General features: G+C 39.3%; 1 protein-coding gene across 1 annotated transcript; it reads left to right on the top strand.

Annotated features, from left to right (window-relative positions):
• Positions 1–43: 43 nt before the first annotated feature.
• On the top strand, positions 44–16,481 carry sec22c (SEC22 homolog C, vesicle trafficking protein). The gene is made up of 7 exons (XM_034169016.1): positions 44–232; positions 3,862–4,076; positions 11,474–11,637; positions 11,864–12,043; positions 12,431–12,549; positions 14,624–14,689; positions 14,784–16,481. The coding sequence occupies exons 2-7, from the start codon at positions 3,892–3,894 to the stop codon at positions 14,982–14,984; spliced, it is 915 nt and encodes a 304-aa protein (XP_034024907.1). The 5' UTR covers positions 44–232; positions 3,862–3,891; the 3' UTR covers positions 14,985–16,481.
• The last annotated feature ends 767 nt before the right edge of the window (positions 16,482–17,248 follow it).

Raw genomic sequence — 17,248 nt, forward strand, 5'->3', positions numbered from 1 at the left:
CTGTCACAGGAACTTAGCTTGTTGGCTAATGTAAATATACGTAGATAACGCTGTAAATGCTAACAGGTTAAACAGGCTCTCTTTAGTGAACACTAACATCAGGAATTGTGCAGCTTCACACGTGGAGTTGCTTTTAGCAGCCAGAATGCTTTACGTGGTGCTGTAGACAGTCAGCTAGCCTGCAGCGGCTAACTTTTCTCCAAGCAGGTGCAGCTGAAAACACCACAGTGAGGTAAGATTACGCCTTTCTCCAAGCAATTTTTTAACCACCACTCAAGTTCTATTTTCGCAGAGTCTTAGGTAAAAATAGTAATAATGATGACGCTACAGTGACATTAATCACGATTTCATTTTAAATGCGAGTAATGGACGGAGTAGGGCACGCCTTTGAAATTGTGTTATGTAAACATATTTGCAGAAACAGGTTTGGCTGAGCAAACATACACTTAATGTGTAAGCTACTTAATAAATAGTTATTTTTAAAGTCAGCTACAAGGTGTTTTTCTGCTGCCACTACCTACCAGCGCTGCCAGAGGGGTCCTCCTTGACAGGAGTCACCAAATGACATACTCCAAATTACAGAAATCAATCATTTATTTATATCACCCTTTCAAAAGGTGACCAAAGTGCTTTATAGTTGTTGTTTGCCTTGTGGCTGCTCCCATTTGTTCAGGGTTGGCACAGCAGATCCAGTGCAGATCCGCATTGGGATATGGTACAAGTTTTACACTAGATACCCTTCTTGAACAACAACAGTTTTACCTGGAAAAAACACACAGCTCCTAGTCATTCGAAGAGGTCTCCAATCCATGTACTAATGAGGACCCACTCTGCCTACCCTCTGAGATCAGACAGGATCAGGCTGACTGGCCTCATCAAAGTGTTTTACAGTAATATCAAGTAATTCACAGGAATAAAAGCAAACATACAATAAAATCGAAAAGCCACATTAAGGGAAAACATGGAATGGTGCCACAAGGTATTAAAAACCAATTTAAAATAAGTAAGCCCTGAGCTTTGATTTTTAAAAAGTGCTAGGTCAGAAATAGTGTGTTAATCATGGGGTAACTTGATCCACAGTTTAGGGCCAGCTACTGCAAAAGCACAATCACACCAAAGCTTTTATTTTGACCTTGGTACTGCGAAATAAAGTTGACCAGATGACCCCCATTTGCTGCTCATTGGTCGAGGGACATCTGCTCGCAAGAAGATACTGACGTCATGAGCCGACAACGGTCGCTGGACGACAATAACAAAGCAGCATGGCTGATATCGATACAGACACTGGCACTGCAGATATGCCTACAGACAGCAATGTCTGTAACGTCGTTACTACTCCTCCTAAAAAAAAAGAATGCAAAAATACAGGGGAGAATGAGAAAAGGAAAATGGCTGGGTGGAAAAGGTGCACGACAACAGTATTGTTTACTTTTCAGACTTTATTTTTTGCACTTTTTATTACACTAAATTTGTAAATGTGCACTGTTACATTGTTTTGGATGATGCAAATTTTCTATTGTTTTTTTGTTAATTTATACAATTTTAAGTTAAGCAATAGCACTACAGAGATTTATTTTTAAAGAAGACAGAATGCTCATATTGAAATTGTGAGTGAAAATTTATTTTGCACTAAAAATAAATTGCTAAATAATAATTTGTTTTCCACGTGTTCATATCAGAACAAATGCATGTATGCATCTACCTAAATTCAGGGTCAAGTCAACAGTCAAATGGTTAAAAATCGTTTCACACAGACGCTGGGAAGGGTGAAGGCAATGGTCAGTCCGCCGGTCGGCCCTGGCGGTGAGGTGTCCCTTATTTAGTTTTCAGAGAGTTGGCAACCCTAGCGCTGACTCATTGTTTGGGTCTGTGGTCGCCTTTGATGCTACCAGAAGTGATCGTGGTGTTAAAACTCAAAATCAACTTGTTAGTAGTTGCAAGTGTATTGGAAGCAGTACTGAAAGTTATCGGTTAGCTGTAGCTTCCGATACATTTTTGGGTGGTTTATCAGTTTAGCTTTATAAACGATAACTTTTCAGTTAGCTGAATAGCTGTTATGGAAGCTAACTTTTTGGTTAGCTGTGCCCACCACTGTGTGTATGTACAAGTCTTCACAACTTTAATAATTACAGCATGTGGCGTTAAGGGTACTAAATTTAGATAATGGTCGTTAAAGTCACCCATATCACTTTTTTTGGTGTTTATCAGTAGATAGGATATGTATACAGTGATGACATTCATCATCACCCCTTCAGTTTCTAGCTACAAACATCACTCTGACAGACACTCTCTTTACCTCTGGTACACCTTCGGGTTTAGCACTACACTATTTTATCTCCCATCCACAAAACAGTAGAACAGTTAAAGCCACCTCTGATGACACTCCTGGCTTTGATTTCCTTCCACTTATATGCACAGTATGTCTACCTTTCTGCACTCCATCATATCAGTTAACTCTCTATCATTAATACTGTCAACACTCAACATTATGAAAATTGGTCCATAAAAAAGTGTGCATGTCACATCCCAATGGAAAGTGTCTCCTTTCTTTTTGTTTTTTTTTTTGGAGGGGGGGAATGGTGTGTTATGTTATGATTCATACATACATGTATTTGTGTTCCAACTATAAAACATGGTGCAGCTTACTTCCTTGGCCAAGGCCAGAACCCATTTACAGTTGAGTAGACTGGGAGTCTTTTACAGTGCAGATAAAGTGTAACCAAGGCTCAAACCCAGGTCTACAAATCGATTGCCTGACAATTTAGACGGAACTGTTTGTATGGGAAAAAAAGTGTAAAATAAGGACTGACCATACATGTGGACATCATCTCAGCAATGAAAGTGATGATGCAACTGAGACGTAGGTGTGCTTGTGTAACTGTAGTTATGGAAGTGCTAACTAGGGGGTATTTGCATAATGCTGGGTTGAGGTGGAGGGAGTTATTGTTAAAAAAAAGGCAATTTCTTCTATATGATACAATTTCTCCTGGCTTGGAAATAGTCCGTTCTTAGGGCAAAGATGATGCTGGGGTGAATTACAACTGAAATGCTATGTGATAGAAGTAGGGCAAAAAAAAAAAATAAAGTTTTGTGTGTGCCAGTATTCCAGTGGCTCCTTCATTCTTGGAAACTTAGGTTCTGCCCAACACCTGTGGATGTCACATCAGCAGTGGCATTTATTTTCTTCCTGACCTCCTGAACTGTAGTGTCCAACAAGGTCCATAGTTTTCCATTTAGGGTATATCAGTACCTAGGTCCACTGCTGCGTTTTTCATTGGATGTGCATTGCCATGAAGGTCGATGATGTGTTATGTATGTGAAATGGCATTTTAAAGCACTGTGTCTTTTAAAGTAATTAAAGTCCACGAACTGCGGTGGGGGGGGGTCTCCGCCGCTGAAATAGTAACAAGCGTACAGCTTCGAAAATCATGCTTATACAAATGTATGGGAATGTGGTATATCTTTATAAATTTGGGTTATTTTATTATGTGCTATAATTTAAGATCAAAATATTCCCAAACAGGAGAGGTTTTCCACTTGTCAACATGATCCATTTTGGGGAAATGGGCCCACTATGCAATCAGAACAATAATTTTTGTAAATGTTGCACAACTCTCCTTTTAGCAGATGTGCAAAGTGTTGGTTTCTTTACCACCAGTGATGACACCTCATCTTGAGACTGACACGTGACACATTATTCTCAGGACTGTTGTCAGCCTCAGGCACAACTTCTACATTCAATCTTCAGATGCTGGTCAGTTATGAATTGAATACTTGTTTGAGACCTAAGGAATTGAGATACAGTCACCCCCCCCCCCCCCCCCCCCCCCCATTCTTTTCTTTTTCTTTGGTTACCACCAGCGGGCAGTGTGTTCCTAATGGCTCCAGTGGATGATGTCTCTGATCCTATTTGCCTTCGTGGTTCGGGTCAGGGATGGACTCCCCCTGTCAGCCTCCACAGACTTTGAACACAATCGAGAGCTCCAGGAGAGGAAACAACAACTCAGAACCATCAGCAAAGCGCTGGCCCTGTTCCCCGAGAGAGGGACGATCAAGGGCCAGAATCTCAACATATGGTGAGGCTTCAGCTCAGTTTAACCTCTTTATATTCTGCATACTGTAACATGGTCACTTTCAAAGTGTCTACAGATAGCATTTCAAAATGCTAACTTTGAAATTAATTAAATTTCAAGTCCAGTGGCATGAGTGAGCTATATTGTTGCATGTAATAGATTGCTTACATTTTTACCAGAACATGAAAAAAAAAACAAAACTCAGTTATTTTAAGGTGAAAGCAGAATTATTTGTGCACAGGATAGATTTAATATCAGTTCAAGAATAGTTGCTGTTTTAAAGTTTCACTGATCAAGCCTTGAAATTAACAGTCACTGATTCTGTATTTTTCATGCTGCAATAATCTTGTTCAAAAGAGGTTGTGCAAGCTGCTGTGTAAATGTATTGCATTATAGTTTAGTTGAGCCTTGTTGTTCTTCCAGTACTGAAGGGTATCTGCGTTTTCAGAGCTGTAAGTGAGGTGAAGGTAGAGACCGACCTCTGCTGTTTGTATTCCCCTCATTACCCATAAAGGCCAAAGTCTTCCTGTGGTTAATATTTCAGTGCCACTAAACACATTCAATTAATTCAATTCAATTCAACTTATCTCATTTACAACCCCTGGCAAAAATTATGGAATCACCGGCCTCGGAGGATGTTCATTCAGTTGTTTAATTTTGTAGAAAAAAAGCAGATCACAGACATGACACAAAACTAAAGTCATTTCAAATGGCAACTTTCTGGCTTTAAGAAACACTATAAGAAATCAGGAACAAAAAATTGTGGCAGTCAGTAAGTAACGGTTACTTTTTTAGACCAAGCAGAGGGAAAAAATATGGAATCACTCAATTATGAAGAAAAAATTATGGAATCATGAAAAACAAAAGAACGCTCCAATACATCACTAGTATTTTGTTGCACCACCTCTGGCTTTTATAACAGCTTGCAGTCTCTGAGGCATGGACTTAATGAGTGACAAACAGTACTTTTTATCAATCTGGCTCCAACTTTCTCTGATTGCTGTTGCCAGATCAGCTTTGCAGGTTGGAGCCTTGTCATGGACCATTTTCTTCAACTTCCACCAAAGATTTTCAATTGGATTAAGATCCAGACTATTTGCAGGCCATGACATTGACCCTATGTGTCTTTTTGCAAGGAATGTTTTCACAGTTTTTGCTCTATGGCAAGATGCATTATCATCTTGAAAAATGATTTCATCATCCCCAAACATCCTTTCAATTGATGGGATAAGAAAAGTGTCCAAAATATCAACGTAAACTTGTGCATTTATTGATGATGTAATGACAGCCATCTCCCCAGTGCCTTTACCTGACATGCAGCCCCATATCATCAATGACTGTGGAAATTTACATGTTCTCTTCAGGCAGTCATTTTTATGAATCTCATTGGAACGGCACCAAACAAAAGTTCCAGCATCATCACTTTGCCCAATGCAGATTCGAGATTCATCACTGAATATGACTTTCATCCAGTCATCCACAGTCCACGATTGCTTTTCCTTAGCCCATTGTAACCTTGTTTTTTTCTGTTTAGGTGTTAATGATGGCTTTCGTTTAGCTTTTCTGTATTTAAATCCCATTTTCTTTAGGCGGTTTCTTACAGTTCGGTCACAGACGTTGACTCCAGTTTCCTCCCATTCGTTCCTCATTTGTTTTGTTGTGCATTTTTGATTTTTGAGACATATTGCTTTAAGTTTTCTGTCTTGACGCTTTGATGTCTTCCTTGGTCTACCAGTATGTTTGCCTTTAACAACCTTCCCATGTTGTTTGTATTTGGTCCAGAGTTTAGACACAGCTGACTGTGAACAACCAACATCTTTTGCAACATTGCGTGATGATTTACCCTCTTTTAAGAGTTTGATAATCCTCTCCTTTGTTTCAGTTGACATCTCTCGTGTTGGAGCCATGATTCATGTCAGTCCACTTGGTGCAACAGCTCTCCAAGGTGTGATCACTTATTTTTAGATGCAGACTAACGAGCAGCTCTGATTTGATGCAGGTGTTAGTTTTGGGGATGAAAATTTACAGGGTGATTCCATAATTTATTCCTCAGAATTGAGTGAGTCCATATTTTTTTCCCTCTGCTTGGTCTAAAAAAGTAACCATTACTGACTGACACAATTTTTTTTTTCCTGATTTCTTATAGTGTTTCTTAAAGCCAGAAAGTTGCCATTTGAAATGACTTTAGTTTTGTGTCATGTCTGTGATCTGCTTTTTTTCTACAAAATTAAACAACTGAATGGACATCCTCTGAGGCCGGTGATTCCATAATTTTTGCCAGGGGTTGTATATAGCGTCAAATCAGGCGCTTCCCACAAGTAAGGGCTAACCTTACCAACCCCAAGAGCAAGCACACAGGCAACAGTGTTTCTTCCTCAAATCATCACAAAAAACTCCCTCTGATGATTTGAGGAAGAAACATCAAGCAGACCAGACTCAAAGGGGTGACCCTCTGCTTGAGCCATGCTACTGACACAATTAGCAATACAAATATACATGAAATTTTGAGAGTCCATGCTGCTGCACAGGACGGGAGGCTTGCAGAAGAAGACACCCACTCCCATTTCTGGATGGAGGTGCACTTCAAACAAAGAGAAAAAAAACTGAATCAGGTGGCAGAAAGGCAACAGATACACTATAATTTGTTAGCATTAATCAAAAAGAAAAACGGAAGAAATACTAAGACGATCGCCAGCCACTAGCCCTAAGCTTCACTAAAAGACCCAGACTTTAGATAAAGTTGAGGCCGCGGCCCACTCTGTTTACTAATAAAATTAATTTAAAAGTGTAGAAAGCATAGTACTATTCTATGCCAGTATGCTAGCCATACGAAAGGGAAAGTAAGTGCGTCTTAGGTCTGGGCTTGAAAGTCTCTACAGAATCAGACTGTTTTCATGACGCATGGAGATCATTCCACAGAACGGGGCTACAATAAGAGAACATTCTGTGACCTGCAGACTTTTTATTCACCGTAGGGACACAAAGTAGTCCTGCACCCTGAGAATGCAGAGCCTAGGCCGGTACGTAGGGGTTAATTAGGTCAGCTAAGTAGTGAGGTGCCAGTCCGTGTTCAGTTGTATAGGTTAGTAGCAGAACCTTAAAATCTGATCTCATAGGGACAGGAAGCCAGGGAAGAGATGCCAAAATGGGTGTAATGTGGTCAGACTTTCTGCTTCCTGTCAAAAGTCTGGCAGCAGCATATTGAACCAATTGGAGACCACTAATGCTGGACTGTGGTGAACCAGAAAATAGAACATTGCAGGAGTCTACTCGAGAAGAAACAAATGCATGAATCAGGGTCTCAGCATCAGCCATAGACAGGATGGGACGAATCTTCGCAAAAATACGACATCCATAAGTAGTTGGACAATTAAACAGTTTTTGTAATTTTGCCTCTGCACATCAGCATAGTGAAGCTGAAATGATACATGTACACTTTCAGATTTAATACAGAAACACTCAAGGCATTGTACTACTTCATTGTGGAATGGAATTGAGAAAGATTTTCTTAAACAGAAGAAATTTCGGTGACGTTTGCCAGAGGGCACATGGAACACTTGATTTGACTTGAGCCTAGATTTGATCTCTTGAAAATACTTCTCTGTTCCATTTCATCATGAAGCTGTGACTGATGGTGCAACAGATAGTTGTTGCACTATGCAGTTACTCTCACCATTTAAGTCCATTGTGCTGGTGTACAGAGGCAAAATTACAAAAATTGTGTTGCTCTCCGACTTATAGACTTGACTTTAATAATTAGAATTTGATGTAGTATTTGGAATTTTATGTTATTTTACTTTGATCATTCTGAGCACAAAAAAGTTGGGAATGTTGGCCATGCCTTTTGGCAGTGAAGGTTGCTACTAAATGCCAGTGTTGTACACTGTTAAAAGCACCACTTGGGCATGTTGAAATGTTTAAACATGATTAATTGGAGAGTCATTTAATGCTCTGACAATTGTTTTATTTATTTATTTAACTAACTTGAAAGGATGAACCCCTTGAGATTTATAATCTCTTTTTCAAGGGGGTCCTCAACAATAACAACAAAAACATTCAATGGACAAGACATGCAGCAGTACATACATATCAAAATATACAAACAGAGGCAACAATACAGCTACAAACAATTAATTACACACAAACATGTCTATACATACACCCACAACCAGTCACACCACACACACAAAGCTCTCTAACACTTTCCCATTATTACTACCATACAAAATGAAAAAAATGAATTGTTATGGACAAGCGGAAACAAAAACAGTTACATGTGTTTTTAAGGTGTTGTACAATGGCACTTTTAAATACATACAAAGAGGTTGTAGAGCAGATAGAGGAAGGAAGCTGTTCCAATAATAAGGTGCTTTATGTTTAAATGAAAATTTTCCACTTTCCTTATTAATTCGTGGGACAACAAAAAAAAGATTGAGATGCATGTCATAGACTATAAGAAGAACCAAAAGGATTCAAATATTGCTTTAAATATTCTGGATAACTAAGAATAATGCATTTAAAAATAAATATCAACCAGTGAAATTGTTGTCTGGAGGATGGAGTAAGCCAGGACAACTGGTTATAAAGGTCACAATGGTGAGTCATACTGTCATAGTTCCACCTTAGAATTGGAATATAATATACAGTAGTGTTCAGAATAATAGTAGTGCTATGTGACTAAAAAGATTAATCCAGGTTTTGAGTATATTTATTAATGTTACATGGGAAACAAGGTACCAGTAGATTCAGTAGATTCTCACAAATCCAACAAGACCAAGCATTCATGATATGCACACTCTTAAGGCTATGAAATTGGGCTGTTAGTAAAAAAAAAAAGTAGAAAAGGGGGTGTTCACAATAATAGTAGTGTGGCATTCAGTCAGTGAGTTCGTCAGTGTCGTGGAACAAACAGGAGTGAATCAGGTGTCTCCTATTTAAGGATGAAGCCAGCACCTGTTGAACATGCTTTTCTCTTTGAAAGCCTGAGGTCCATCTATCCTAACAGTCGTCAATATATTATGTATTCAGAAAAAGGAACGAAACAAACCAGACCTCTGTAGCAGCTGTAGGATCGATAAAACTCTGACCATTATACAGTAGTGTTCAGAATAATAGTAGTGCTATGTGACTAAAAAGATTAATCCAGGTTTTGAGTATGTTTCTTATTGTTACATGGGAAACAAGGTACCAGTAGATTCAGTAGATTCTCACAAATCCAACAAGACCAAGCATTCATGATATGCACACTCTTAAGACTATGAAATTGGGCTATTAGTAAAAAAAAAAAAAAAAAAAAGTAGAAAAGGGGGTGTTCACAATAATAGTAGTGTGGCATTCAGTCAGTGAGTTTGTCAATTTTGTGGAACAAACAGGTGTGAATCAGGTGTCTCCTACTTAAGGATGAAGCCAGCACCTGTTGAACATGCTTTTCTCTTTGAAAGCCTGAGGAAAATGGGACGTTCAAGACATTGTTCAGAAGAACAGCGTAGTTTGATTAAAAAGCTGATTGGAGAGGGAAAAACTTATACGCAGGTGCAAAAAATTATAGGCTGTTCATCTACAATGATCTCCAATGCTTTAAAATGGACAAAAAAACAGAGATGCGTGGAAGAAAACGGGAATCAACCATCAAAATGGATAGAAGAATAACCAGAATGGCAAAGACTCACCCATTGATCAGCTCCAGGATGATCAAAGACAGTCTGGAGTTACCTGTAAGTGCTGTGACAGTTAGAATACGCCTGTGTGAAGCTAATTTATTTGCAAGAATCCCCTGCAAAGTCCCTCTGTTAAATAAAAGACATGTGCAGAAGAGGTTACAATTTGCCAAAGAACACATCAACTGGCCTAAAGAGAAATGGAGGAATATTTTGTTGACTGATGAGAGTAAAATTGTTCTTTTTGGGTCCAAGGGCTGCAGACAGTTTGTGAGATGACCCCCAAACTCTGAATTCAAGCCACAGTTCACAGTGAAGACAGTGAAGCATGGTGGTGCAAGCATCATGATATGGGCCTGGTATCATGGATCAGTTTGGATATGTCACAATACTTGAAGAGGTCATGTTGCCTTATGCTGAAGAGGACATGCCCTTGAAATGGATGTTTCAACAAGACAATGACCCCAAGCACACTACTAAATGAGCAAAATCTTGGTTCCAAACCAACAAAATTAATGCCTCGCAGATGTGAAGAAATCATGAAAAACTGTGGTTATACAACTAAATACTAGTTTAGTGATTCACAGGATTGCTAAAAAAGCAGTTTGAACATAATGGTTTTGAGTTTGTAACGTCAACAGCAGATGCTACTATTATTGTGAACACCCCCTTTTCTACTTTTTTTTTTACTAATAGCCCAGTTTCATAGCCTTAAGAGTGTGTATATCATGAACGCTTGGTCTTGTTGGATTTGTGAGAATCTACTGGTACCTTGTTTCCCATGTAACAATAAGAAATGTACCCAAAACCTGGATTAATGTTTTTAGTCACACAGCACTAATATTATTCTGAACACTAGTGTATAAGATATACCTTACTGAATTTTCATAAAGGGGCAGCAGAGACGGGCCCGGCGCCACGAGGGGGCGTTTGGGGGCGACGCCCCCTCACGTCATCAACCTCGCCCCCTCGCATGTGAGAGTTATCAAAAATAAAAATAAAAAAGAAATAAAAAGAAATACTGGAAAATATAGCGCCTCGCAGTTTCGCGGATTTTTTAGTCCAATTTTGCATGCTTTTTTTTTTTTTTTTTTTTTACAGCGCATTGTCCGTCCTCATCAAGCAGGCCGGTGTTCTGTCGAGATGACTGTTGCAGCACCGCGAAGGGAGAGTATGCGCATTGTGTTCTGTGGGTCTGTTTATAAGAATCTTCTCGCCCACAAGAAAAAAGAGTGCCAACAACTACCTATAAATGTGTTCTTCACTCGGAAAAAGACACCTGCAGTGAGGTGTGAGTGGAAAAAGGCGTGACAGTGGCGCGGCGCCAGGACGAAGAGGCGCGATCAGAGGAACTGTGAAATACTGGTCAGTCACTATTAATAATTTCTTATGTGTCCAACCTCGTAGGTTGATCGTTAAAATTAAATTTGTTAGTTCTAAAACCCATCATAATTATTTATAGGAAAACGTTCTATTTTTATTTCTCAAACAAATGTTTGGGCCTGAAAACAGGTTGGTCTTATTTTTCTACTAAGCTTTGAACTTTGAGAGTGTTTACACACGAGAGAAAAGTGAGAAAATGTGCTCCTGTGAAATTGAAGAAACACTTTCAGTAGTGATTGTTTTGTGTTACTCTGCAATGCTTCAGTGTTTATGGTGACGGAATCTGTGACTACGGCATCTTATTCAAGCTGTGTGAGGCTGTTTGTTTATTAAACACCTTTGCTGTTTTTACCTCTTCAGCTTCATCTCTTTGGAGGGTGTGTCTTACATGACCGTGTGCCACCGCAGCCTGCCCGTCGCTAAGGCCTTCTGCTTTCTGGAAGATCTGCGCTGGGAGTTCACAGCTTCCTTCAACAGCACAGTTGTTGCCTTGGCAACAAGGCCATATCCTTTTTTGGAATTTGGTGAGAAGAGAAATAGTATTATAGTTTTTTTTGTTGTTGTTTTTTTTTTAATGAATTAATTATTTTTTTAATTAATTAATGTGTATTTTTGAGGCTGTTGACATTTTTTGTGATTGCATGGAAATTAGGTTGGAATTAAAATGTCACAAAAGTTATATAATTATGATTATCTCCCTGAAATACCAATTACTTGATATGGCTAAAAAAAAGTTTGTGTAATTTACAGATGGTAAAATCCAGAAATTGAAGCAGCAGTACAACCAGAGTGGAGGCCCAGCTCTAGAAGTCACATTGGTAGAGGTTCAGGAGGATTTGAAGCGTCATCCTCCACAAATAATTACCTTGGAAGAGTTGGAGTTAACCAATGGCGCTGCAAATGGGCACGTGGAGCAAATCCCTGGCTCTGGTATGATCTGTTCCTTTTGTATCATCCAGAAGTTTTGTTCATTGGATAATAATTTGATGCTCAAGAGGTCTAGAAATGTAGAAGTAGTTGTTGCCCACCTTTTTCACTTGGACCCCCACCCCACTCCTAAGAAAGGCTCAGCCCCTCAACCACAACCCGCTAAACCCCTCCCCCCAAAAGAAAAAGTGAAATGATTAATTAAAAATTTTTATGCATTTTGTATTTTTTGCAAAAATGAACACATACTTAACTTTTTTTATAAGTTTTAATTACTTTATTATAAGTTATTATAAGCCCCCCCCCCCCCCCCGAGGGAGGCTGGGACCCCAGGTTGGGAAACTTGATACTTAACTGAAATTTACATGGTTAGTTGCCAATTTTTAACAGGTCAGAGTCTGAGGCTTGAACCAGTGACGCCACCAGGCATCCTGTCTCTGGTCCTAAATATCATGTGTGCATCTTTAAACATCATCCGTGGTGTGCACCTTGTAGAGTACACATTACAGGTATGTACACTGAAGCCATTTTCCTAAACATTTTAGCGCATTGACAAATGAAGTCCATTATTATGTACAAGGGAACCCAAACAGAGAGGACTATCCCATGTTTTTTTTTTGTTTTTTTTTTTGTTTTTTTTTTTTGGGGGGGTGATCATCTGTATCCGGTTGTTAAGTGTGACGTAACGCATCATGTTATTTTCAACTTCCGGCTCCAAACAAAAAAAGGCGCACTGTCATTAACATTGAGAACTGCACTGAGATGATCTGATCAGGCTGCACTTACACCATTGCACATGGACAACAGGATTAACATTGCAACATAAAACTCTTTGTATATTGTGCCTAAACTCTCCTGGATATATTAACTGGGTTTTTAGACGTTGTTACTGCGTTTGTTTTATGTAAAAATGTCAGACGCTTAGGTTGTTTCTCCGTTATTTTCAATGGGAGTTGCTGCGAGCTGCGATCGCTTCCTGTTCATGTCGTTCGGGGATTAAGTGAAGTTTGCACTTTAACATCCTGTTTATTGTAATAAATATTTTTTATTAACAAACAGACATGTATATTTTACCTGTGCAGTTTTATTAAGTGTTTTAACCATAGAACCAGACGAATGCGGTTAACAGAGGTGGAGGCGGAGAAGGGAGGGATGGAGGTTTGCGCACAATGTAAACACAAACTAAACTTAAACTGTAAATCCTTAAAAGGATCAAACAGACGTAACTTTAATTATAAACTTGGAGGTCTTTGGACCCGGAAACAGATTTATCACGTGATGCATTACGTCAGCGCTTAACAACCGGATAAAGTAATTTGTCATTTGTTGATTTACTCGAGTTTTGGGCATTTTATTTGATACAAATAATGCATACTGTTAAATTACGCAGGCTGTAATAGTGGCTAAAGTGCATTTGTTTAAAAACAAATTTAATATTCATGCAACAGTGAAAGCTCAAAGTGTTTTATAATATAAATGTAATTTAAAGCTATTAGTCAGAAGGGCTGGCTCTGTCCTACAATGCACTCTGGACCCCCATAGAGGTGATGGGTGAGAGGATGTTAGCTAAGCTAACATCAGTTATCGACAGCCCCTCTCACCTCCTGCATGAGACAGTGGGAGCCTTAAGCAGCTCCTTCAGCAATAGATTGCTGCACCCTTGGTGCAAAACAGCTCATTTATTCCAACTTATCAGGTTTGGTTGACAGGACAGGCAGGATGCAGGTACACAACTGTGTGGCGTAAAATCGTTTACTAGATTTTCAGGCTGAGGTCGGTACACGGAAAAGCAGTCCAAACAGAGCAACAGTATCAAGAGCATCAGGCTAAAGGCGTGGTCCAGGTACATAAGCAGGTAGTCAAAAACACAAAGAGGCAATCAGAACAAGGCAAAAATACACGAACAAGGCTGGAAAGAGGCACTAGGCACATCGATCTGGTGAAGGACAAAGGCCAGCTGTGAGACTTTTATAAAGCACCCAGGTGATTAACTGCAAATCAGGAACAGGTGTGTAGAGAAGCTCCCAGAACCGGGGTGCGGCCAGACAGAGAGAAACACCCACCACCAAGAGCCCAGAGAGAAAGGCAAGAAACACCAGGACAGAGAAAACCCAAGCAGAAAGATAGAACAGAGACAGAGTAAGAGATAGAACACAAACACAACCCACAAACCCAGGAATCACCTGCTGATTTTACATTATCAACTATGTCTACCCTCACCTTTTGTATTTTATTACAAGCACAACTGTGCAATTCATCCTGTGCATTAATTTTACCATACCTATACATACTCACTATATTCTATTTTTCACGTAATCTGTTCACATCAGTATTTATGCACCCACCAGCAAACAAGGCAATATACATTAGTCACCTTTCTTTAAAGTAAATGTTCTTTTTCTTTACTACTATATGACTCTTGCTGCTGCAACAACTGATTTTCCTTGCTGTGGTATCAATAACATTAATCTGATCTTATTTTATTAGTCTATTATTATTATTATTATTATTTTTTTTTTGGTGCATTTTAGGTGAAGAAATTAGTCACCAAAAAAGTAGTTTTATCCTGTTCTTTTTGTGCAGGATGACTATGAAGGCATATGGAATGTTGTGGCATTTGTTCTGGCATTTTCTTGCTGTGTGTTTCAGGTGAGAGTGTTTTTGCACAGTTTTTATTTGCAGGCAGAATATAATACAGACACACTGTTACCAGAGTGCTTTTTAAACCTCTGTGTGCCCACAGTGCCACTTATACCTGTTCCACTCTTCTTCAAAGAAATTTAAGTCCTTCACTCTGTTGACTGCAATCATCTTATGCAACATCTACCTGTTTGGTTTGAGGAATGTGTGGCAGCTCCTCTTCCACATTTCTGTTGCCTCCTTCTCTACCTTCCTCATCCTCTCACGAAAACTTCAGGACAGATTAAATGACTGCGGGGTCTGAGGAGCCATCTATCGGGCTGCACTTTTCAGTGCAGGTGAGAAGGAAACGGTTTGAGCTTCGTGAAGACTTTCTGTGGATTTTGAAGAGGAAACATTCAGGAATTTCTGTCATCATGGATCTTAATCATTGGATGTACATATCACATATTTGCAGTTTGTGTACATTGCTTATAAGAGGTTAAGATACAGTGAAATGTCATTTTCGACTGATGTTGTTTGCAGATTGAAAGAAAATTATAGGATGTCATTCAAGATGTCTATTTTAGAACCAGTCAGGTTATGTTTTTGAAGATGTTAAAGGATTTTTTTTTCCTTGGCAGTTTTGACCAAAATTTTTTGTGTGTTAATGTTTTTGTTTAAGTTTTTCTTTTAAGGTTCCTACTTTCTTTCACTTTAGTATTACCGTATTTTTGCTAGCAAAGACTTTCTTTGTTTTTTGATTAATGAATGAGTTTACAGTAACAGGTGAATGTTAAAGATTGATATTACACCAAACTTAAAAATATATGTTGCTGTCTAGTAGACGGTTATGTACTCCAGTTCTCACTGGTGGCAGTGTGACTAATTATTTATTGTAATTTAAAGTAACACCAGATTGGTGAGTGAAGGCAAATGGTGCAGGTTATTTGTTTTTAATTTGTAAATTAGCCTAGAATTTGAAAGATGGAAATCTGTAGCTTTGAGTTGTCTTATGCCTTACAGTGTGATGAAGCTGGTAATTTTAGTTTAATATGCTTTCATACAAACATTTCAAATGCTCAGTTGTTCATTACAAAAGTTTGAATGTAAGGGCTGTGTTTATTAATGACTTAAAGGGACTGGGTTTTTTTTCTAGGCTGGCCTTTTTTTTAAAAAAAAAGATGTTTTTTAATTCATCTTTTCACTCAGGACAAAAAAATAACTATTTGAATTGGTGCAGTATTGATTTAGAATGCAAACAGTTACAGGCTATATGAGATATTTGTACAGAGGAAGCTAAAAACAGAGGAAATTTCTTATTGTGGCCACTGAGCAGGCGAAAATATCATTAGAAGTACCTGGTACCATAGAGAGGACACTCACTAGGTGTAAAGAAACAATTTAGGGTGCTTTCACACATACTTTGTTTGGTCTGGAGCTTCAGACATTTTAGTTTGGTCCAAACCAAAATAGCAGGAGTGAAACCTGCCTTGTACCATGGTCTGGACTAAAGGTGGTCTGGGTCCAGATCAGACTGAACCATGGTCCGGTGCATTTATAGTGTGAAAACACTTTTGGGATAGTTTGGACTATTGGACAAATTACAGGAGTTCACAGTAAAAGTGTGACGTTGACCACTGAGCTCATGGACTGGACTCGACCTATAGGTACACAGTCACATAGCAGACAAATGCAAATTGTGATAATTTAACCAAATGATTCACAGAATCTGTTCATTCATTTGTGTCAGTTTAAATGGAAATATTCACCAAACTGACAACATGCCGGCATCAGATGCAAGCATGTCTACAAGACAGTCTCAAGCAGAGTGAGATGTAGCCGACATAGATGAAAATGTTGGGGCTCGAATACATCATGAAAAGTTTTTTTTTTTTTGTTGTTTTCGTTTGTTTGTTTGTTTTTTTAGTGCAACTGCAACATTCCAGTGTGAAACCAAAGTAACTGTACCAAACGTCTACACATATCAAGCTTGGTTCAGACCTTGTGTTGTGAAAGTGTAGGTACACGGACCCACAACAGGGGGCGCAATGAACGGACAATGGAGAAAAGTAAGAACAAGTTTTACTGTTGTGAAAATAGCACAACTGATACAACAATTAGCAATTTGGAGGTGTAAGCCGAAATCTGCTGGTGTCTTGTGGGCAGGCCCGAAGGTAGGAGACGTCCGTCCTAGTTGAACCGGAACCACCCAGATCTCCTCTGCCACCGAAACCCAGAAGTACTGGAACCGCCAAGTCCCGAATCCCCAGGTGGCCACTGCCTCCGCTCGTCGGATCCGGTACTGCTGGCGGGAAAGAACACAAACACACAGGTTGGGATGCGACCGCACCCGGTAGATGAGAGGGGCAAAGCCGCCTCCACCTCTTGTCACACTGAAGCAGGAAAGGTGAGTACTTATCTGAGCACTTGGCCTTCCGCTGTCCTGAAAAGTTTATAAAGTGTCGTCACACAGATATATGTTGCAGAGGTGATTACCTTAAACTCAAGGTGATATCTCGGCACTGAGGTGGAGACGCTGTCCTGCTGATATACCTCCGTACTGAGTGAAGTCAGCTGTGTCCAGTA

This window comes from Thalassophryne amazonica, chromosome 1, assembly GCF_902500255.1.
Source record: "Thalassophryne amazonica chromosome 1, fThaAma1.1, whole genome shotgun sequence".
NCBI lineage: Eukaryota > Metazoa > Chordata > Actinopteri > Batrachoidiformes > Batrachoididae > Thalassophryne > Thalassophryne amazonica.

What these genes read in the sequence shown, in the direction of transcription:
- sec22c (XM_034169016.1), top strand. Translation starts at nt 3,892, where the DNA reads ATGATGTCTCTGATCCTATTTGCCTTCGTGGTTCGGGTCAGGGATGGA. An exon ending in GGAGCAAATCCCTGGCTCTG is followed by an intron (nt 12,044 to 12,430) that starts GTATGATCTGTT and finishes AATTTTTAACAG; the next exon opens with GTCAGAGTCTGAGGCTTGAA. An exon ending in TTTCTTGCTGTGTGTTTCAG is followed by an intron (nt 14,690 to 14,783) that starts GTGAGAGTGTTT and finishes GTGTGCCCACAG; the next exon opens with TGCCACTTATACCTGTTCCA.